A 21,968-nucleotide genomic window follows, 5' to 3' on the forward strand; every position below is an offset into this window, starting at 1 on the left:
GGCAGTGACCATCAACCCCGTTTCCTTTGACTTGTCCACAGCCACCAGAAAAACAACACCATCGCCATGGTTAGCTTCTCTTCTCTCCTCCTTGCGGTCTCCGCCGTCTCCGGCGCTTTGGCTGCCCCGGGCGACAGCACTCTCGTCGAGCTTGCCAAGCGCGCCATCACCAGCTCCGAGACGGGCACGAACAATGGCTACTACTACTCCTTCTGGACCAACGGCGGCGGTGATGTCGAATACACCAATGGCAACGGCGGTCAGTACAGCGTCAAATGGACGAACTGTGACAACTTCGTCGCCGGAAAGGGATGGAACCCCGGCAGTGCTAGGTATGATACCATCCGACTGGACATGTGTAAGACCTAAGAGACACTAACAGCAACGTGTTCGTAGAACTGTCACCTACAGCGGTGAGTGGGAGAGCGACAGCAACAGCTACGTCTCTCTCTACGGCTGGACTCAGAGCCCCCTCGTCGAATACTACATTGTGGAGAAGTACGGCGACTACGATCCCTCCACCGGGGCTACCGAGCTCGGCACCGTCGAGAGCGACGGCGCCACCTACAAGATCTACCAAACTACTCGGGAGAATGCTCCTTCCATTGAGGGCACCTCAACCTTCCCTCAGTATTGGTCCGTCCGCCAGAGCGGCCGTGTTGGCGGCACCATCACTGCCCAGAACCACTTCGATGCCTGGGCCAAGGCCGGCTTGGAGCTGGGTACGCACAACTACATGATCCTTGCTACCGAGGGTTACCAGAGCAGCGGGTCTGCCACCATCACTGTTGAGTAAATTGGGCCATTTGCAGTTGCCCGATACCGTGGCGAGAGACCCTGTGTAGCGTGATCCGTCGTTGATCTTTTCCCCTTTCAATCGGACTGGAATTCCCTGTTTTCGATTCTGTTGGAGATCCAACAAATAGTGTTTCTTCCTCATGTCGCCGTGTACATAGTCAGCTCATCATCCCCCTCCCCCCGGGCCTTTTCGCTAGTGAAATCCATACATTCATAGCCGAAGGGATTCTTGTGTAAAACCCCTTGCCGATTGGCGTAGGAGCTAACGCGTTAGACCCAATTCAAATGCACCCAAGGCGTGCGGAGAGCGGAGGACAAACACGTTGCACCTCCAAGCGAAGCGTTGATCATGCCGATCGACTCGATTGGCACCAACCATATGTGACCTGTCTTCCAATGGCAATGCTGTCCCACGATGTCCCAGTCACCCGAGCATGGCCCTCAGCGCCTGTTTCCGTCGTCAGGAGCGAGTGCGCAATGAGACGCAACTCATCCATGCAGCCCTGATGTCTTGCTCGACAGGCGAGGGAATGCCCAAAGCGCCTGGCGATTATAAAAGGTGTCCATGATCAGTGAGGGGGTCGAACATCGACTGAACAACCTTGTCATCGCATACCTCACGGCATGGACTTTCTCGAGCGATGGGTATACAACCGGCCAACCCCGGCAAACCGGACGCGCGACAGACCGATGAAGGTGCTTGCACTGGGCATGTCCCGGTCGGGGACGGAGTCTCTCTCGCGCGCCCTCCGCATCCTGGGGTATGATCACGTCTTCCACGGCTTCGAAATGTTCGAAAACACGCCGATGCTATGGCGGTCGTGGACGATGCTCGGCCGACGGAAATGGGGCAGCACCGGCCCTGCGGATGGAACGGCGGGCATTACGAGGGAGGACTTTGATCGCTTGCTCGGACACTGCGAAGCCATCACCGACCAGCCTGGTTCTCTCTTTGCGCCAGAGTTGATCGCCGCCTATCCCGAAGCCAAAGTGATTCTCAACCGCCGCGACGTCGACACCTGGTATCCCAGCCTCTGCACGGTGGTTCGCCCACTAACGACCGGAGTGTTTTATCACGTACTGCCCTGGTTTAATGCCGACCTCTATTGGGAGGCGCAATATGTTCAGGGCTGCTTGAAGCCGTTCTTTCACGGGTCTTGGGAACAGCACGGGAAATGGGTCTATGAGCAGCATAGTGCCACCATCAGGGGATTGGTCCCGCCAGATCGGTTTCTCGAGTGGACTGTGCAGGATGGCTGGGAGCCTTTATGCCGGTGAGTTTGCGATGTGTCGTGTTTTGCGCAAATGCGACCGTAGCTAAGTCGCTAGGTTAGGTTCCTCGAGAAGGATGTCCCCGCAGAGGAGTTCCCCAACGGCAATACCGTCGACAAGGCTCTCGGCGCCCATAACAACAATGTAGGCGAATGCATCGCCGCTGCGGTCCGTAACCTCGCTATCTCGGTGGTCTGTGTTGGGGTTGCGGTCGCATATGGATTGGGAGCTCGTCGTGTCGATTGGCGGCAATGCGCCAACTATCTCAACATCGCGAGCGTATAAACAACCCTACATAGCGTAGAAATGTGGGAGTAACAGGACACCGCAGACGCGGTAGAAAGGAGAATGGAGGTTATGAAAAGATACTTACTGTTTTCCTGCAATGATCGATGACGCCAACGAGCTCCATAATGACACCATCACTTTAGCCTCACTACAAAATACATCGTCGGGGTCCCGGCTCTCTAGTACTTTGTAGAACAAAAGAAAATCTTCCCGTAGAGTCTGGACACCATGATTGGTAGTATTTTCCATTCTACGATGTGTACAGAATTGTCTCATTCCCGTCGTACTAGGGCTCCAAGCACAACCCTACATATCACTAGATTCTATATGAGATTCTATATCGCCCGGGGGCTGGACCTGCTTCATGGCCGCAGTCTGCTAGTATTTCGAATTATTTACAGCAATAGAGGTGCGTAGGACAGACTATGCCAACACAAAGGCACACAACGCGCACCAAGGCATCATGGTATCGGCAACCTTTGCAGGTCTTCTACCGAATTTGTTCTGGAAGCCCCTCGTGGCGCACGATACATAAAGATCCAATGTATTTGCACAGATTAATAACGAGGCGCAACCTAAAACATGTTCAGAGCGGTCTCTGATTGACCTAGCAGCAAAATGGGTCTCGGCAGCTGGGAATGCCGTCAGCCACTCCCGAAGATATAGATCCTACTCGTAGACTAACTCAGCCATCCCTCCCGCAAGCGTTCCCCCAAAAGACACACCGAGCCCGACGCCTATCTCGTTACAACACACTCAGATACCAATCACGGAGTAGAAAAATAAGGTAATAGCAGATAGATCAACATGTCAACGCAACGCTGGCCAGCCCAACTCGGGATGTCCGCACGATATGGGGAATTTCTCCACATTCTCGGGGCGATGATCACCCGAACGCGACCTGGGGACTCGTCAAGTCTGAGGCAAACGGTCGAATAAGATCATCAGTGAAGCACATTCCATGTGGGGACCCCGGAGATCCCCTCGGGGTAAAAGACCACGGCCAGATAATCTGCACGGTTGCCCCCGGGGAGGCGTACGGAGTGCAAGCCTTCCGGCAGAGTATTAGATCCATGGAGCCCCGTTGGTGATGGGCCGAAGTATTGCTTGTCAAAAGTGGATGCTATTCTTACTGTAGGACTATACGGGACCTACAGACGCTGCACGTCAACGACAACATGCAGCTCTGGAAACATGATTTCAGAGGCAAGACGCTGATTATCGCCATCACCATGGCGTCCTGCCAGGCGTTCTTGCTGTTGGGTTTTGATCAAGGTGCGACTGAAACGGGGATCGAACTCGTTAAATATACGACTAATGTTCGTAGGCGTTATGGCAGGGCTCGTCGGTGCGGACAACCGATTCGGGAGAGACTTCAACAATCCCGACGCCAACATGCAGGGAAACATCACAGCCCTGTACGATATTGGCTGTGTGCTCGGATCCATTGTATCCTACTTCATCGGAGAACGAATGGGCCGTCGCATGATGCTTATGCTCGGTGGTTTTATCATGGTGATCGGTACAATCATTCTCGCCACTTCCGACACTGTTGCACAGTTGATCGTCGGCCGTATCGTCACGGGGGTGGGCAATGGCATGAACTCTTCCACTGCGCCGGTCTATCAGAGTGAATGCTCGCCTGCGTCGTATCGTGGCGCTCTGTTGACCCTGCAGGGCACAGTCACCATTCTGGGAGTGGTGATTGCTTACTGGTACGTCACCTCGTCCGACGTCCTATATCTTTCCCAGATTGAATTCGCAAGACTGACTATGGACCTATAATAGGATGGACTACGGGACCAGCTTCACTGAATCGTCCTTCCAATGGCGTTTTCCACTCTCCTTCCAAGCCATCTTCGCCATCCTCCTCATCCTCCAGGTCGTCGGATTACCCGAGACCCCCCGTTGGCTGGTCCAACACGACCGCCACGAAGAAGCCCGCGCCGTGGTGGCCGCGATCGAAGACCGTCCTCTCGATGACCCTCTCGTGACTAAGACTATTCTCGACATCCAAGTCGGCCTAGAAGAAGAACAGAAGGGCGGACCCTTCCGCTTCAAAGAGCTCTTCACCTGGGGCGAGGTACAGAATCTCCGCCGGCTGCTGATCACGATCACCATCGAACTGGGACAACAATTTACTGGCTCCAACATGATCAATTATTACGGGCCTGTCATGTTCCAAGAAACCATGGGGATGGACCGAAACCTGGCGATGATCCTAGGTGGTTGTATCCAGTGCACATATCTGGTCGGCTCGGCCATTCCGGTCTTCCTCATGGATCGCTTCGGACGCCGCACGCTGTTGATCATCTGCTCCGCCGGTCTTTGTCTGTGCTTTGTGATGGTGTCGATTCTCCTCTCGCTGAACCGAATGGACTGTGCGTACGGCGCGACGGCCTTTATCTTTATTTTCCAGATCTTCTACGGCGTGGGCTGGCTCCCGGTACCGTGGTTCTATCCGGCCGAGATTAACACTACGCGTGTGAGAACGAGGATGCAGGCCATTGCATCAGGGTGGAATTGGATGGCTGTGTTTGCGGTCGTCAAGATCACTCCAATTGCCTTCGGTAGGTCATAGCCCAGCCCACCTTCTCTAAACAATAACAATAACAACCCCTGTGTTCGGAATGCAAGCTGACGAGAGTAGACAACATCAAATGGAAAACATTTGTGATCTTCGCCGTGTTGAACGCGGCGTTCATCCCCATGGTATACTTCTTCTATCCCGAGACGAAGGGACTGGAGCTGGAAGACATTCCCTTGCTATTCACCAAGGGTGGCATTACCGGTGGGGTGTACAGTTCTAAAGGTGGACGCACCGTCATGCCTGGCCAGCATGCGCAGGAGAGACGAGTGGATGAGAAGGTGGAAGGGGTGGTGCAGCAGGTGGAAGACGTGAGCTAGACAACGGATGTTATATACCCTCGGATATTATCTGTATACTACTTGGATAGAAGGTAGTCACTGCGTATTTGATACGACTTTACGTTTAAATATATAAAGCTAGTGTTATGAAGACTATATAAATCAACGAGCACATAGAAATAAAGCTCCCTTGAGGTAAAAGCTGCCTTTAATCGACAGAATACAACTATGTATTATGATTTTATACTAAGTGGATTACCAAACATAGCGATCGTGAAAGTACAAGCACATGCATCTGATCGTGACAATCTCCCTCAACAATTACCATGGATTCGTAATCGACATCATTCCTCCCAATTCCATACCGCTGGTGCCCCCGGCCTCATAGATGCAGACCAGATCACATCTCATCGATCTTCGGATCCATCTTATCTGGCTGCAGCATCCTCTCCAACTCCTCTCGCGAAGTAAGCTGTTGCATCTTCACTTCACCGCGGTCGGCTTTGACCTATCACGGATGGTCAGCTCTATCTTCGGCCTACAGACCTTGGGAGATATACCGCCGCTTCACTCAGGGTAGCATGAAGCTCATCCCACGCTGGGGTCGCGACGCCGCGCTTTTCCGTCAACGTAGGGGATTCGAAGTCATCTGGGAAGGAGGCGGCGATGAAAACTGGTCTGGTTTTAGCTACCGAGTCTTCTTCGGTCGTAGGGGGACTTGGGTGGCGTGGCTAGAACTGACATTCTTGGTTTTTGGAGCTGTATGCCTCCGGGTGAGGTTGGATTTGATATGCTCTTGTCAAGGTGGGAACCCGAAGGAGAGGACGAGTGCGGACGATGGAGGTGCGTAGCATACTGAAGGACATGATGATTGCTGATACTTGTGATGGGTCGTTGGAGGATGGATAATGAAGGAACATTGAATAGAAAGAGTCATCCGGCGTTTATAAAGGTGCGCATTGTGATGATGTCAGTGGCTAGAGGGTTACCGGATTGGGTCCTGGTAGCTCGAACCCTACTTTACGGATGTCGGAACCATATGGTTGAGGGGTTGAGCATCTACCATGGATCAGAGGTCTTTGACAATCGATGACAGGTGCCAGAACGAAGTCTGGACGCGTTCTATGTGTACGGATCACGCCACGCGGACGTTTCGGAGACGCTTTTGTATAATCAACAATCTTTGCATTCAACCGGAAAAGCCGGAGTAACTAAACTGTACATGTGTCGTGTGACAGACATTTTGTTCTCGGTCATAAATCTATACATTAATCGTACAATGATAACGGTGCCGACCGTCCATATTGAGATAGGGCATGCTTAGTTCAATCCCATGCAGCTGGCATAGTAAGTGACCGTCGCGGGCCAGTCGGAGAAGATCCCACGCACGCCGACCTTCTGCGCCAGCGCATCGACAATGCGGTACATGTCGCCATCCTTGCTAATCGCGGAGGTAAACGATTGCACATAGTAGTCGCCTTCCGCAGCAGCTTGCGCCAGGGGAGCGAACCGCTCGAGGGACCAGGTGATGATGTCGAAACCGGCTTCCTTAGCGGCCACGGCATACTCGGAGGGCACGAGCTCGCCGTCCTCGGTCGCGTTCAGCAGTGCATAGATAGCGGGAGCCATGATCTTGACGCCCTTCTCGGCCAGCTCGGGGAGGCTGGCAACAGCAGCTTTGTAACCCTCAGGGGTGTCGGTGCGTTCATCGAGATAAATGGCCTGCTTGCCGAACGCGGGTTCATGCTGGAGCCAGTAGAAGATGTCCTTATCCAGGAAGGACTGAGGCCACACCCGCGAGGGGTTGATGTGGTAGCGCTTATAATCGTTGATGAGCTGCTGAGCGTACATCTCCTGGGTGTAGTTACCCTGGAAGGGCATGGGAACCTGGGGAGTCTTCAATTCAGGCGAGAACTGCAGGCCCAGGGACTCGATCAGCTCAATGTACTCATGATGGGCCACGGGGGTGCCGCAGGTGTCATAGAGCTCCGTGCGCCAGGCCGGACCACCATACTGGTACTCCTCGGGGGTGGTGGCCGACGAGTTGCTGGAATCCATCTTGGCGCAGAGCGATTTGAACTCCGCCAAGGTGATGTCGGATGTGCAGCACTGGGCTTTGGCTGGGGTGCTATCCGTCGCCGGCTGGAAGGGAACGGTGCACTTGGCGGCCAGCTCCGGGATGGTCAGGATGTTGGTGGTAGTATGGAGATCACACTGGGAGTGACGGCAAACGAGCTCTCGGTCCTGGGTGAACGCGACGTCGCACTCAACGATGCCTGCGCCCATGCGAGCCGCGGCCATCATGCCTTGACGGCTGTGCTCGGGGATTTGCAGCGGCCCACCGCGATGGGCGATGGAGAATTGGGGAGCATGACGAATGGGCTTCTCGGCGCAGGACTCCAGCTTGCTTTTCAAGGGGCCCTCGTCCATGTCATCCACGAGGAAATACGGCCGGGGGCCGACCTGGATGTTGGTGACATTGGGCTTGTGAGAGGGAGCACCGCGACGACTGAACGATGGTGCGGCAGCCACCACGCCCGCCGTAACGATCAAGGAAGTAAGATGCATGATGTTCGTCCAGCAAGCGTAACGGAGTAGTAGAGACCAGCTGCCTGAGCAAGAAGAGCACAACGAGAACGACGATCATTCTCTGCCAGGAACCATGCTCCTATTTATCCTCGGACTGGGGGCCTCTGTCGGCCCGGTTCCTCGAGGTTGGAGCATATCACAATTCCGTCCCCCTGCTTCGCATATCAGATAAAGGCCCCACCAGGATTCTCCGCGTGCCGTGACGACGATCTCTCACACGTTCGGACGATACTTAGGATTCCCTTGGCAACTTGGCATCGTCTTGGCTACAGGAACAGGAAAACACGTGGTTGGCCGTTCTGCAGCACATGTCGCGTGCGCGAGACCTGATTTGAAGCTTCCTACTGATGACTCTCAGTGCATTTTCAGGCCTGGTATGACCTTTCATTTGGCATACTGGGGGAGGCACTGGCCGTGGCAGCAGGTTCCACGAAATCATCGACGGTCCAATAGCATCTTGGCCCCACCAAAGGATCTTTTCACGAGCTTTTCTTTCATGTAAAACAAACCCAAAATCCTACGAGAAGGAAACAATCCCGCGTCCGGAGAATATTGGGCAATGACGATGGCTGCATGCGATGTGGATACCCCCCGACATTTGCTAACAGAAACTGCGGGGAGTCTCAAAGGAAGACGCTTTCCACGGGGGAAATTGAAGAAGAAGAAAAAAAACCGGAACAAGGAGCTCTTTCGGGTGATTGTTCAGGGTCAAAGATAAGGAACCAAGCGGTTGCTTACAAGCTGTGATAAATTAAGACTACTATGGAAAATACAGAGCAGAGTGAATTCCTGTGACGGCAATTGCTGCGTCCAATCCCCTAAGCTTTTGTAGTTTGGATGCTAGTCACCACTTCATCACCGCGGGTCATAGTCCGGCCGTTCATCCTCCAGTGGGTGCTGAATAAGGCGAGTTGGATGCCTCCGTCATTGCACATGCATAATCATGTAGCGACAGTTTCTGCGTCGCTTCGTCGGTCAATGTCCGGGGAAACAACGACCAACGGAACCGCATCGGCATTGGATCAGATAGAAGCATTGTGGGCATATCTCCACTGCCCGATGCGGAGTTGCTAACACCATGACCCAAATACTGAGTTTGGAAGGTCACCGGCAAGTCCAGTGGACCGTCTAGTGAATACCAAGCTCTGCGAGTGAATAAGAGCCATTGTATGTTTAACCCGACGGTGGGGTGGCGGCGTTTGAGGTCGGCCTAGGGAATCCTCCTCATGCCCATGGGCATGGTCCGAGATCCCTGGTTCGGTAGGGCTTGCTCCCATTGTTCCTGAACCAAGAACGCCATTGAATCAACCCGCCCTACCCAGGGGCATTCTGCAAAAGCATTGCCGTGCCTACATTCTTCATGGAGGCCATAGACGGACATCCGCAATTGACTGAATCGTCGGTTGGTAAAGAGAGGCAGGGCCGAACAAAAGGTTCGGCCTTGACTTCGCAGCCTATCTTGCATTGGTGGACCCTCATCGCGGACCGAATCAACCAGCATGCCGATCTTACCTGCTGCTGAAAAAGATTTTAATCCCGCATTTTCTCATAGTGGGGATTAAGCGCGCTGGTCGATGTAACCTGAATGAAAAACGAAGCCGAGGTGCTTTGCGTTTATCTAATACAGCCCCACCATCATTCGCGCCAACCCGATCCTAATCCTGTCGTTTGTTGCCTAGAGGAAGGAAGTTGATGTCGTCGATGTCGCCGTTGAGGAGACTCGGTCTGAAGGAACACATACGATCAGGTCTATCCAGAGGGGAAGGCGGTCGTTCCGACTCTGCCACCCAACTACCCCAACGCTGCGGGCGGTAAAGGAATTCTTCCCTCGTTAGTGTTCATCTAATACCTCCATCGTCTACGGTGGACTGGCTGCAACTCTTCGTGACAGCCATATGTCTAGACAACAGGCCATCCCGTGAATTTATCCTCCATGTTAAGGCGCTTTCAGCACACCATTATGCGGATTTATCTGTCTATGCACTATACTCGTTCGTAAATCAAAACACCAACGTGTTTCCGATATCTTTTGTCAAGGAGGGTTTCCTGAAAGCTTAATATTTGGTCAGTTCGGGTGCATTATCAATGTTTACCAGGAATCACAACAAGCGCGTAGTAATGTGGTAGCTGTGAATTCATTCGGTAGCTACACAAATCATTCGATTCATTCCCCATTGAGGCGGAATTCTTAAGGCCACATAAAGTTAAATAGACTGTCAAAGTGCAGCACATGCAAGCTCGCCGCTGAATATTCAGATTATGTTTCATGGCGCGCATTGCCCTCATACGTAGACTGTATACCCTCTTCCAGGTCCGAAACACTGTCCTAGATCTGTTCGAGAAGGCTAGGATAGATGCAAAGTCAACTTGTGCACTCCATGCTATGACCTGTTCATTCAGGAACTACAGGAACGCCCAATAATACCAGGAGCGGCAAACGTGGCAAAGAAGGGAAACGGCATGTATGGCCTGTGTCATAGTGGAGAACCAGGGCCGAAGCTCAAGAGGTTCTTGTAAGTGAAGTCGATGAACCATATGAATAAAATCTATGCCGAGAAAGATAAGGCCTTGTATAACGCATAATATAGTAGTCTAAAGGTATCATTTACTAGGGACCATGCTCTATATAGTAATCTATTTAAACGTAAATGAGTCATTATATGCCCTGTCAGTATATAAGGTATTCCACAGATTGAAGAACACAGCCACAGGCACGACCTTGTCATGAATCATGAGAAAGGGAATAAAGAGCTTGTATTATGTCCTGGCCAGCTGCCAGATCCTGGGCATAAAATATGCCAGAGCAATGGCGTTTCCAACTTCGGGATAGTGTTCCTCGTATCCAACCTCGCTTCGTTCAACATGAGTGATCGGGTTTCAGCCACGCGACGCTAAGTCGGTCCTGTCACTTCGACGTGGCCGTGCCCCGGCCAGCTGAAGGACGCCGTTGCAAATGCGATCTATCGAGGATGCGGGCTTTGCACATTATGCTGGAATCTTTCGCGACTGGTATCCCCTCTATGATGCAGTAGCGTATTGGTGTTATCGCTTTCCTCACTACAACACTCAACCGATGGTTTCACCGGAATGTATACATAATATGACCTCTCCAGGCGCCCTCAGAGGTGCACGAATAATTCTTTGCGCATGTCAACAGGAATAGGGGTTATAGGAGGCCACCCGTTCCCAACAACCTCTCATCAACCCAACATGGCAGGATGGATCTGGCCAACCAGTGGTACAAATCACAGTCCGGTCTTGTTAACATCGATCGAATAGGAATTTACACACAAACATCTCAATATATGGCTGAGCGGGCGCTGACTATTATTAACCATATCCAGCGTTACTGCAGAGCTCTTGCAGTCTATAATACAGTCGCAATAAGCCTAACGTCGGGTATTATCACTGATGGCTTGCTGGTAATTCTACAGGCCTTCGTAAATTTATCGGCTTGCCATCAGCTTCATACCGTTGTTCCTTTGGCCGTGTCTCATGAGCTAGTAACTCTGCAGGGGGGAATCCAGGGGTGGGATTCTGTCGCCGGCGATGCCGTTTGAGTAGGTATGCGGCCCCTCCCAGTACGATTGCGACCAGAACTACGACACCGACCACGATACCAGCAATAGCGCCACCGGATAAAGATGCGGAGGGGGAATTGGGACTTGACGAGGGGGTAGTCACGGCAGTGGTTGTGCTGGGAGGAGATGTCGAGGTGGAGGGTGTGGAGGTAGCAGGAAGCAATGACTGTGGATCAAAAGCCCAGGTGGTCGCGGATGGGGCTTCAGCGCTCAATGAAGAGTATGTGTCTTCCAGTAACTGGCTGCTGATGTTGCCGAGCGGGCTGCGTTCGTTGTTCCAACAGATATTAACCTGGTTGCCCGCCTCGGTACAGGACTCTCTGTATCGTCTGTCAGCATGCGTGCCGTCAAGAGCGGCGCCGAGGTGGAAGATGGGAAAGATAGACAAACGTTTCATAAAGACAACACCATGTGCGATCCCCATTGCGACAGAAACGGGTGCTGTTATTATTGGCACACTCGGAAGTTATTGACCAGCATACATTACCAAGACTATCATTATAGTCGCAACAGTATAGTTTCCCTGTCGTCGGCTCACGAGCACATGCATTGGGGGGTTGACATTGCAAGTTGTTGAATGTAGGGCAGGTATACCTGGTCAGATTCGAGGTGAAGTAATAGTCACTGTAATGCGTCATTTTGGTGGTGAACAAAAATCTCGGACGAGGAACAGTTAGCCAAAAAAAAAAATACGAATTGACGATTAAACAGGGAAAGTAAGGGTTTAATCTGAAGAGAGCTGCAACACAGCCTCTGCGCCAGGTTTGCAGATCTTTTGGGGGCCAGGTCGACTCCTGATGAGAAGAGCTATGCCTTAAACACAGACTCTTACCAGCCTATCAAGGCTGATCTTAGTATTCCTGCTCGGAGCAACATGTGCATGACAGCCTCTTAACCATTGGGCCGAGCATCAAGGATGGCATGAAAGCAGTATAGTACCTCCCCTGCCACTGCACTAAGAACGCTATGGGCCTCTTGGCTTTAGCCTTCGAGGTTTAGCGCCGCAGTTAGTCCTCCAGCGCCGGAAATATGGTATTGACTTGGCGCGCTATCTTTCCCAGGAGGAGGGGGCCGAGGCCGGGGCCTGGCTTATGGGGATAGCGGTGGTGGAAGTTGGCAGTAATCTAGCAGGTATGCTCTAGGTATCCGGTGGGCTCTTCTATAGACTCGTCATAGCCAAGTTATTGAACTATATGCTTCAGAGAGGGGCCGACCAGGCCATTACAGCCTTCAGCTTCGTCATATTACTAAACGGAATCGGGTGTCAACCTATTAAATGTTGGTATAGTCTTCCAGAGAGTATAGTGGAGTCGAGCCAGCGAGTGAGATTGTGGCGGCACATAGCTGCAAGGCAATTGAAAGCAATAGGCACTGGAACATTCGCTGAAGTACCTTCCTGTCTATGTATTTAGTTGAAATCGCTACTAATACGGGACGAGTTTCCCAATCACTATATCGACTCCCGGTCGATGCTGGTTTCAGCAGAGTAACAATCCAGACTCTCCAGGTACTTGGCCGCATGTAGAAAGCCTGTTCCCGTTGGATTGATTTTCCTTATGGCAAGAATGTGTCGGGCTGGCTGAGGTTGGCATGTCCAATGCAAGGGTCAATATACGGGTATGTCATATGTCGACTCTCCACAAAGTGCCGATAATGTCCTTCAGCCCTCGCAATATCCTTGCCCTTGAATTCACTCGTTGAATCTAGCCAGCGAATGAAATATATTTCCCTTGTAGATATATTAACAATAAACGAACTACTTTACGTAGTGAATCATGTAGTTAGTTATCTTTTCTAAAGACGATTATATAATACACACGCTGGTAGTAACCTGCATGCGGTTTATGTTGTATGAAAATCACGGAATAGTCGCGATAGGACCGTGTGTTGGACGTCATATCTGAGATCTGCACTTTAAACATCTGCAACCGGGAGGCGCTGGCTGTACAAACACGGCAACATGTCCAAGCCTTGCAGCTGTATCCGGTGGTTTGGATTCCTTGAGTAGTGGTTGAATCTGTATAAGTCCGAGGAATGTAACCCAACAGTACTACTCTCTCATCATAAAACCACAGAACCGCTTGAAGATATTGATCTATCCCAGTCACGTAGTATAAATATCTTATTATAACAGGCTTGGGTTCGATTAACCCCATCTTGACCTGACCACACTCACTCATCTACTGCGGTGAAAATGGTTGTCAAGTTGGCGTTTCTCCTTTCGTCTCTTTTATCTGTGCCTAGCTGGGCTCAACAGACCCCAACCTGTCTGTCCCCGGCCAACAATGGGGGCCTGAGCAATCAGGCCGTGTGCTGCTCTGGAGCTGGCCGTGACGAAGAAATGGTCGATGGCACGATCTATAGATATGCCTGTAGCCACTATGCTTCCAGCGTCTACAGCCAGCCCTACGCCGTTGCCAACTTATATGAATGTGCCAAGAGATGCTCGGAGCAGGCCGCCTGCTATGCAGCATCATGGAAACCGCACTCTGATCATCCAACCGGTGGAATCTGTTACCTATCGCGAGCCGGATTTTCGGAAAACTTCGACACAAGCGGGAGCTGGCTGCTGCTTGCTCGAACCGACCCGACGGGTCCTGTCGTGGGTCCGGATTGTACAACGGAGGTGGAGAAAGCCCAAGAAGAGTGCAAGAAGGAATCTGAAGCCAGCTGCACTCTTGCAAAGCAGGCTCTGCAAATCCAGAGTCAGCAGAACCTGGCCGAACAAGTGGAAAAAACCGAGCAATGTGAGCAAAGGCTTCACCAGTGTCTCCACCCTCCGGTCGAGCCTTGGAGGCAACAGGCGGCGGCGTTGCAGTGTAAACAGGACGATCATACTGTGGTCAGCACGGGAACGAAACGCTTTAAACTTCGGTGCTATGCGTTTAAACCTGCTAATACCGCAAGGGATATCGGGAAGAAGCTCACATATGCCGATTGCATGGTCTCTTGTCAAGATGACAACTCCTGTCGTGGATTTCAGTGGTCCCCTACTACTCAAGGATGTAAACTTTTCTCTTTTATCAGAGACAATGAGCTCATCTTCAATGGCAATGCATCACCTTATTGGTGGGCTGGAGTTACTGCCTAGCGAACTAGAGAGATGATAGCCCCAGCCATGCGATAGTAGTTAGGTTGAAAGCCGGATGCATCCCCTGTGAGCTTACATTTGTTCCAGAGTAAGATATACGGTGGTATGCCTTTGTCTCTCCTCGTGATATTCTCCTTAGTTGATAACTGCCTTGGAAAGTCTGTGTTGCTTCTGGCATGGCTCGCGATGAATTGTCCTTCTACTGTCTCTGGAGATAGAGATTCATAGTCCAGTATATTACTAGTATTCCAACATATCTACTTCGACTACATTCGTGGCAATCAGCCCGTCTCCTAGTGGTGTCCCTACCACCACCTCTTAGAACCAATTTGGTCATGAAATGAAGGGTGGTATTGCTCTCGAAAATGTCAAAGCCAGGGACAAGAGGACTCTTTATACCACGCAGAGCAAAAGGCTCATGCACTAGACCTACCTAGGAAAGGAGCGTGCGGGGTTTTCTAACAAACTCTTGTAAAAAGCAGGTTCACTTTCAACTGCGATCCTGTCACCTACTTTGGATAATGCAGAAGGTTTACCTACCCACTTCCGAACCAACAAAATGGATAGCAATCTTCCAGTCAAGAACCTCGCACTTAATCCGCCTCCCCTCTCCGAGTTGGGTCAAGTCATTGGTGAGCGATTGAGCCGGCATTTTGGTCATGTCGTGGCCAATGTTGTTCCCTGTCCCGATCTGCGCCAGCCGCCCTTCCATCTAGCTGGGGAAGGCCTTTGCGGCAACGAACGTATTGCAGATATCGGTGGGCCTCCGCATCTACGGCCGTCTCCACGCCTGGACAAGAAGTACTCACTGCCGAACATAATGGGAGTAATCGAAACGGGCCAGCAAAGCTTTGTTTTGGGTGCAGCCGCTGGCCCATTCCACATAATCGGACAGAACTCCGAACTCATGCCGAATCTGGCACGCGGACCTGATGGTGAGTGGCAGAACGAGACGCACTACGCAAAGGTCAACGAAGAGGGGCAATGTCAACTGGCCAAGGTGCCCGACGACTCCAAAGACTTTGGCTTGATGGCCAACCTGTTCGCTTCCGACGGCCTACCAGGAGAAGTCATTCATGTTCGGGCGAAGCGCCGGACAGGCGACCTGAACTTCACGGAAGCGATTCAAGATGCACTGAAAACAGAATATGGCGGGCGGCCCATCAGCATCGGCGGCGTCTTCCTCGTTCGTAGTGGGAGGACCAAACTCCATGTCATGACTGACTTTAGTCCCGATCCTTGTCCCGGGCCCGATCACGAATGGTTCAAGTATTATGACTCGTCAGCGCCGTTGATCTGTCTCACCGTATTCCACTCGGCGGACTCAGAGGGCTGGGATTTGCGCATGGAGCACGCGCATTGCTTCTCGACCCATGGGATGGGTGGACATTACCACTACGATACGACGGCAGAAGAAGTCGAATATGAAGCCTGGCTGAATACCGCTAAGCTGCTTTATCGGATTGACCAGCCCGGGCAGTGACCTCAAATTTGGGGTATGTATATAGCGTGCTTTGTACCACCGAAATAGACCATCTGCTTCAACATATGATATGCTTCCAATGGTCAAACAGATAGACAGCCTGCATAGTGACTTATAAAAAGACAGTAGATTCCACATGCTCATTATAAATTAGGCGAAGGTACTCGGATTTAGGGCTGCAGAGAGCTTATCTCCGGCCATCGCTATGGATTTAAGACTATCTTACCTCCGACACATGCCTTACGCTTGGCTTCTTCATCGCCTCTTCGTCATCACTCATTTTTTATATACATAAGCCTTGCTGCCAAGCTTTGTCCCACTTTAAACGTTTCAGTCTCTCTCATTTATTCTCCACCATGCCTGAAAACCGAAGCGTCAAGGCCGCCCTCGCACTAATCGACCGGGACCCTACGAAGATTCTTGGCCTGGCAGTAGGGCCTCACGCCAATGTGAAAGCAGGCCAATACATCCCTAAAGCTGGTATAATCACTCGGTCATCCAGACAATCCATAGGGCCAACTGACAATGCAAACCTAAGATGCCCAATCCCACCCCACACTCTCATTCGACGTCCCCTCCACGTCAGCAACTTACATGGTCGTTAGTCTTGACATCGATGCCCCGTTCCCCTCCTTCGGCGTACTAGGACCTATCCTCCACTGGATCCAACCGGGACTTCAAGCAGGAATGGCCAGCTGGAAGTGACCAAGCCGTTTGTCGCGAACTACATCGGGCCCGCGCCACCACCGGGTAGCTCGCCGCATCGGTATGTCTTCTTTCTGTATGAGCAGCCCGAGGAGTTTGACGGCAAGAAATATGCACCGCCGGATGGCCAGAACTTGGGTAATTGGCATCGCATGCGGTATGATCTTGATGCGTGGGAGAAGGAGATTGGTCTCGGACCGGTGTTAGCGGTTAATTATTTCACCAGTAATTAGTGGAGGTTCTGCATTTGGATTCGACTACTTTGTGTACATGGCTCAGCATTAATTAGTGTTCGTTGTCCTAACCATAAAACCTTGGAAGTTGAGAGGACAAGTATTAGCGCGTTTCCATAAAGCTTAACACGTTGCCAGTGCCATCCGTGACCGGAATAATGATAAAAGCAAGAATGGCGGTAGACTGAGAATCCTTTCCAGAAGGCCTGATATTACCATGTCTGTTATCCATGTCCTGGCGGGGAAACAATAGACGATGAATATACGTCCTAGGCACGATTCACCGGGTTCTACCTTTGTAGAACATGGGTAACTCAGGCTAGGCTGGGAAGAGTCCCGTAGTTTCGACCGAAGCTGCCCGCGAGGTTTCATTTTCAAAGACTGGCTAGCCAATAAGGAGACATCGGATGATCAACTCAATGCTAGTTGGACGATTGTGGTTGGACTTTAGAGCCACAGAAGGGAGACCCATGCCCTTCACTCTGGACAGATTCCATATACCACTTAATCGATCCAATGAGTTTTATAACGGATTGCCTAGCGTGGTAGGTACCACTAACTTTCATTCAACCACTGAGAGAAGTATGGAGTGTATGAATCACTGGTCGAGCGACGCCACTGCATTGGGGGACGAAAGCAACACACATAAGCAAGTGGCACGCTTGGAGAGGCTACGCAGCCTGGGAAACTCAGATGTAGTTTAACGCAGCCTATTGTCACTTGTATTCAAGAACAAATCATAGCAAAGGTTTAACATCGAATTGCTGATGCACTATCCGTCTAGAGTCCGAAGAACGATTGGTTTCCGTCGGGCACGTCATCGAGCCACCCGAGGTCAAATAGATCACGCAGGATTCCAAGCTCATCGATTAAGAAGCTCTTCCCATCCGCTAGAGGCGGGTTCATGGCAGACCCCTCTTGAACCGAATACGCTCTGTCTTGATTTGGTCTCTGCGCGAATCCCGTCGGATCATTACCAGTCCAGGCAGTACCATCGAGTGGCCGAGGCTCAGCCGGAGCGCCAGCCATAGCATCGTATGCCTCACTAGTAAACCTAATCAGCTTCGCTAACTTCTGACCTGCCTCTTGCGCCACCGTCCACGTCTGTCCCAGGAATGAGAGTAGCTGGAGCGCCAATTCCGCTCGCTTCAGACAAACATCCATAGGTGTCGCGCCGCGGACCACCGGATATGTCCAGACGCAATAGAGTACTGTAATCGAGGCCACGAATATAGAATGCGCTGATAGCCATGAGCATTCCATGTTCGAAAAGCGATGCAGGTCTGCATAGATCGCGATAATCTCCATGGCGCTAGTGAAACACTCTTGAACGGCATCTAGATCGGGCCGGGGCATCTGCGGACTTGGACGATAGAGGAGCATAATGCATTGGTGGTATTTGAGTTCGAGTCGTTGAACGGCAACCCCGGAGAGTGGACTGGAGCCACTCTGCAGACGGCCCGGTTGGTGATCTTGCACCTCTTGGATAAGAGCAACACAAGCTCTTTGCGCTTCCTGTTGCCATGCACTTACGTCTGTCGGCCAAGGGAAGCGACTCGGTGATCTGGAAACTCGATACAGCATTAGTTTAATCTCTGCAACGATCCGGTCAAAACGCAGAGAGTAGATGCAGGCAGTGTACGAGGTCGGGGCCCGTCCTGAGATCGATGCTGCGTCTTGAGAGTCAGGGTTCCGGTCCCAGCATGTGGCCGCCTCTTCAACTTCATCATTGCTGTTGAATCCGGGGAATTCCCTATCGATCGCTTCATCTCGCAATGTAAGCGGGCGACCAAGTATCGTAGTCAGGGTGCGATCCAAGGAGTACGCTGACCAAAAGATCGCACTTCGTAGATGCCGTATGTTTCGCTGATATGAAGATTCATTCTCCTTACTACCTATGGTTACATAGATTAGTCATTGTTTATGTCGAATCCTGAATACACGGCATAGCTTGGTCCAGGTGAAACAATCGGAAACGAGTAACCCACTATTATCACGGCGCTGCAGCCCAAGGTCAAGACAGCTTGCGAGTATAGTATGCAATAGATACCACGCATTAAGCCCCTCCGGGCTATAAAAGCTATGTTGCACCAAGAGCAAGAGAATCTGGACTCCTTCAACGCTATCATGAAGTTTGATCTGCGTGCCATAAGACATGCCCGTCGCAAACAGCTCCCGAGAGCCAAAGGTTCCAGATAGTTTGATTTCAAGAGACCTTGCACCGAGAGAAAGGACCAGGAACACCTGTGCCAGTGCTAGTTTCACGGGGAGTCGACTCTCCCAGGTCGATGTCTTGCTGAGGCGAAACACCTCCCCTAGAAGGGTATAGAAGACATCCTGAGATATGAAAGGGTAAAATGTCGACGCAGCAAAATACATCTCAGCATACTGTTGACATTCTGCCATGGAAGGCAGGTCGACCTGCAACGCTTCACACAGTACAGGACCTTGACTGGGGTCGTTTAGCCCTTGATCTTGATCATTCTGTCGCGAGTACGCCAATGGCAGTCCTTGCGACTGGGGCACGCTTTCATAAATTAGACGGGCGAAAGTAACTCCAGATGATGGACCCAAATACTTGGGATCGCTGGCGTTGGTCAAAGAGAGTAAGCCCACTTCATGGGCTAGTGGCTGGTCCCGAGTGATTCGGCTCGACGACGAGACCGTCGGGGAGGCGCCAGGCGTATCATCTGTTTGTGCCGTCCGACTTAGAGGTGAATGGGCATCAGCTAGATGACTAGCCCTGGCAGGGCCCAGGTGGCGGACATCTTGCTGGGGCACTTGTGTTGCAGAGCCATGGCTGTGGTGGTCTTCTTGGCGCCATGGGGTCGGCTGCGTTCGGATATTTACCGAGGGGTCGATCTCTTCGCGGGCCTCCAGTTCTCGCACGCGATTCTCTAGGTACTGCAGTCGACTAGAAAGATTAAGCACACTCGAACAATGCAGACAAGGGGAGTCTTACCTCTTGGAAACCGCGGATCCCGGAGTTCCTTCAAAACATTCCACTCCAGCTCGGGCACAATTCGAGCAAGCGGGTGTCCCGCCGTCGCACCGGACTTTCCGCCGTCGACATCGCACACACGCCAATGGACGACGTCTAAGAGGCGAATTGAGTAAGGCAGACATGCGGAGCTAATAAGCACTCTCACTACAGCATCAGTATCAAAATCTGTCGGACGATAGATTCGATGGAGGCCATGGTGAGAGTCAACTGGAGTTATCGGTTGCAGCTCCGATAATATCGGACCGCGTAAATCACGTCTCCGGCGCCAGGAATTCGGCTAAATCCCGTGCGCGTTCTCTTCAACATACCCTACGTCCATTACTGCCAACTTCTCATATTTTATGGAGCTATTCGCTTTTAGGGCGATGCTATTATGATATGATGGCAAACATCGAGACAAGAAGGCTGGTTTGTCATTGGTCAAACATTCCCCGTCTCAGGAGGATACGACTACAAACTATATTTAATCAACTCTCCAATGGTTTCATTGATGACCCCTGTGGGCAGTTCAAACTATATATTATCATTCACTGTGCATAATAGCTCATGTCCAAGTACAGCCCCATAAGTCATAGCTAATAGCGTTCGGATGATCCCAAAACATCCATCATTCTTTCAATGGATTTAGCGTAGATTTCGACTGCTTGGACTTTAAGGACCGTCAACTCTAGTGAACCAGCTTTCTCAGCTACAAAGTCCGTGTAGTCATCGCGCACGGTGCGGTTCAGATTAATCTTGCGTACGCCATATGTAATTGCGCGTTGGAAAAGCTCGTCAGACACCGGGTGTGTCCCATGAAGGGCTAGTGGCGTAGTTCCTGAAGCCAGTTTCCCAATGGCCGAAAGACTGGAATTCCACCAGGGGTAGGATTAGCCAATGCGTATTGATGTGCGGATATATGAGAAGGGATAGCCCGCAAAAGCTCTTCCGAGAAACAGAAAGGGCTGTGGACATACCGCTCAAGATCCCATGCTTTCTCTGCCCCGCCAGCCGGATAACCACCATGAATATTCCCAAAGGAAGGGGCCAGAAAATGCACACCAGTCCGACGCACGAACGTCTCGGCGTCTGCAGGGCGGGTCATAACTGCGTCCAAGTCCACCGTTGGCAAGCCATCCTCGCCGCCTTCAATACGGCCCATTTCCGCTTCGATGGAGATGTTCAGAGCTCTTGCCCGGTCTACAATTTCTTTGCAATAGCGGATGTTGGTCTCTTCGTCTAGCGTAGAGGCGTCCACCATAATAGAATCAAAAGGTAGGGAGAGAGCAATTTCCACATCCTCTGGCTTGATGCAGTGGTCCAGGTGGACTGCGATCGGCACAGAGGCGGCATGTGCAGCTCTTACAACGTAACGAATGAACTCGGGTCCTTGAAAGTGCATTGTCCAAGGAAACAGTTGGATGATGGCGGGTGAACGCTTGCGCTCGGCAGCCCGAATCACGGCCATGATCCCGTCATTGTTATAGCTGGGTGTGTGTTAGGCGTTGTATTGTAGCTATGCGCGGATGGCATCACTTACCAATTATATGCACCAACGGCGTAGTTGTTCTGATTGGCATGGTTGAGGATCCGCCAGGTCAGGTTGCTGGCGGGGTATGTGTCGTTATCACTACTCATGTTGGAATATTAGATGAGTGACTGCACTATGAGTACCGGAAAGATATTACAGGGTGGTAGTATTACGGAATCGTGAACTAATAATCAACAGACTGTACCTATATCACATATTAGCCTACAGCCAACTGTACGTCTCGGCCGCGGCATATTTCCCTCACGTGTGGGTCAATTATCGCCTTTTGCCCGTCGCTTTCGGTCCGGATTCCTGGGCCCGGTATTCAGCCGGCCTTGACCCACTGTGAGAAACAACAGTGGGACCAAATGAATCATTGTGATGCTGTAATATGGGTGAGTAATAACTCGCATATTGTAGCATATTTTGGGACCTCTTAGTACGTCAATAGGGCATGTTCATTGGCAAGAAAGGTATCCTCCAATCACATGCGCTTGAAACTCGCTGGAATTGCATATAATCTGTATGAGATAAATAAATGAAGAC

General features: G+C 51.4%; 11 protein-coding genes across 11 annotated transcripts; 6 read left to right on the forward strand and 5 right to left on the reverse strand.

The window, feature by feature from the left end:
* Nucleotides 1-66: 66 nt before the first annotated feature.
* Nucleotides 67-796, forward strand: ABOM_002157 (glycoside hydrolase family 11 protein; the record flags this gene model as incomplete). Its single annotated transcript, XM_022529287.1, has 2 exons — nt 67-332; nt 397-796. 2 exons carry the CDS (start codon nt 67-69, stop codon nt 794-796), a joined length of 666 nt encoding a protein of 221 aa, XP_022391998.1.
* Nucleotides 797-1,422: 626 nt separating this feature from the next.
* On the forward strand, nt 1,423-2,355 carry ABOM_002158 (sulfotransferase family protein; the record flags this gene model as incomplete). The annotated part of the gene is made up of 2 exons (XM_022529288.1): nt 1,423-2,072; nt 2,133-2,355. The coding sequence occupies 2 exons, from the start codon at nt 1,423-1,425 to the stop codon at nt 2,353-2,355; spliced, it is 873 nt and encodes a 290-aa protein (XP_022392007.1).
* Nucleotides 2,356-3,536: 1,181 nt separating this feature from the next.
* ABOM_002159 (sugar porter family MFS transporter) lies at nt 3,537-5,265 on the forward strand (the record flags this gene model as incomplete). The annotated part of the gene is made up of 4 exons (XM_022529289.1): nt 3,537-3,633; nt 3,686-4,073; nt 4,147-4,928; nt 5,009-5,265. 4 exons carry the CDS (start codon nt 3,537-3,539, stop codon nt 5,263-5,265), a joined length of 1,524 nt encoding a protein of 507 aa, XP_022392006.1.
* A 361-nt stretch (nt 5,266-5,626) lies between these two features.
* On the reverse strand, nt 5,627-6,092 carry ABOM_002160 (uncharacterized protein; the record flags this gene model as incomplete). The annotated part of the gene is made up of 3 exons (XM_022529290.1): nt 5,627-5,734; nt 5,787-5,899; nt 5,969-6,092. 3 exons carry the CDS (start codon nt 6,090-6,092, stop codon nt 5,627-5,629), a joined length of 345 nt encoding a protein of 114 aa, XP_022391943.1.
* Nucleotides 6,093-6,546: 454 nt separating this feature from the next.
* ABOM_002161 (glycerophosphodiester phosphodiesterase family protein) lies at nt 6,547-7,794 on the reverse strand (the record flags this gene model as incomplete). The annotated part of the gene is made up of 1 exon (XM_022529291.1): nt 6,547-7,794. One exon carries the CDS (start codon nt 7,792-7,794, stop codon nt 6,547-6,549), a length of 1,248 nt encoding a protein of 415 aa, XP_022391944.1.
* Nucleotides 7,795-11,220: 3,426 nt separating this feature from the next.
* ABOM_002162 (uncharacterized protein) lies at nt 11,221-11,820 on the reverse strand (the record flags this gene model as incomplete). Its single annotated transcript, XM_022529292.1, has 1 exon — nt 11,221-11,820. The coding sequence occupies one exon, from the start codon at nt 11,818-11,820 to the stop codon at nt 11,221-11,223; it is 600 nt and encodes a 199-aa protein (XP_022391941.1).
* Nucleotides 11,821-13,590: 1,770 nt separating this feature from the next.
* ABOM_002163 (uncharacterized protein) lies at nt 13,591-14,487 on the forward strand (the record flags this gene model as incomplete). The annotated part of the gene is made up of 1 exon (XM_022529293.1): nt 13,591-14,487. The coding sequence occupies one exon, from the start codon at nt 13,591-13,593 to the stop codon at nt 14,485-14,487; it is 897 nt and encodes a 298-aa protein (XP_022391942.1).
* Nucleotides 14,488-15,046: 559 nt separating this feature from the next.
* ABOM_002164 (PTD012 family protein) lies at nt 15,047-15,970 on the forward strand (the record flags this gene model as incomplete). The annotated part of the gene is made up of 1 exon (XM_022529294.1): nt 15,047-15,970. The coding sequence occupies one exon, from the start codon at nt 15,047-15,049 to the stop codon at nt 15,968-15,970; it is 924 nt and encodes a 307-aa protein (XP_022391939.1).
* Nucleotides 15,971-16,326: 356 nt separating this feature from the next.
* Nucleotides 16,327-16,908, forward strand: ABOM_002165 (YbhB/YbcL family Raf kinase inhibitor-like protein; the record flags this gene model as incomplete). The annotated part of the gene is made up of 3 exons (XM_022529295.1): nt 16,327-16,450; nt 16,509-16,593; nt 16,656-16,908. The coding sequence occupies 3 exons, from the start codon at nt 16,327-16,329 to the stop codon at nt 16,906-16,908; spliced, it is 462 nt and encodes a 153-aa protein (XP_022391940.1).
* Nucleotides 16,909-17,688: 780 nt separating this feature from the next.
* On the reverse strand, nt 17,689-20,034 carry ABOM_002166 (fungal specific transcription factor domain-containing protein; the record flags this gene model as incomplete). The annotated part of the gene is made up of 3 exons (XM_022529296.1): nt 17,689-18,803; nt 18,897-19,822; nt 19,871-20,034. 3 exons carry the CDS (start codon nt 20,032-20,034, stop codon nt 17,689-17,691), a joined length of 2,205 nt encoding a protein of 734 aa, XP_022391937.1.
* Nucleotides 20,035-20,487: 453 nt separating this feature from the next.
* Nucleotides 20,488-21,529, reverse strand: ABOM_002167 (class II fructose-bisphosphate aldolase; the record flags this gene model as incomplete). Its single annotated transcript, XM_022529297.1, has 3 exons — nt 20,488-20,758; nt 20,869-21,378; nt 21,432-21,529. 3 exons carry the CDS (start codon nt 21,527-21,529, stop codon nt 20,488-20,490), a joined length of 879 nt encoding a protein of 292 aa, XP_022391938.1.
* Between the last annotated feature and the right edge of the window lie 439 nt (nt 21,530-21,968).

This window comes from Aspergillus bombycis, assembly GCF_001792695.1.
Source record: "Aspergillus bombycis strain NRRL26010 chromosome Unknown contig00017, whole genome shotgun sequence".
In the NCBI taxonomy this organism is placed as follows: domain Eukaryota; kingdom Fungi; phylum Ascomycota; class Eurotiomycetes; order Eurotiales; family Aspergillaceae; genus Aspergillus; species Aspergillus bombycis.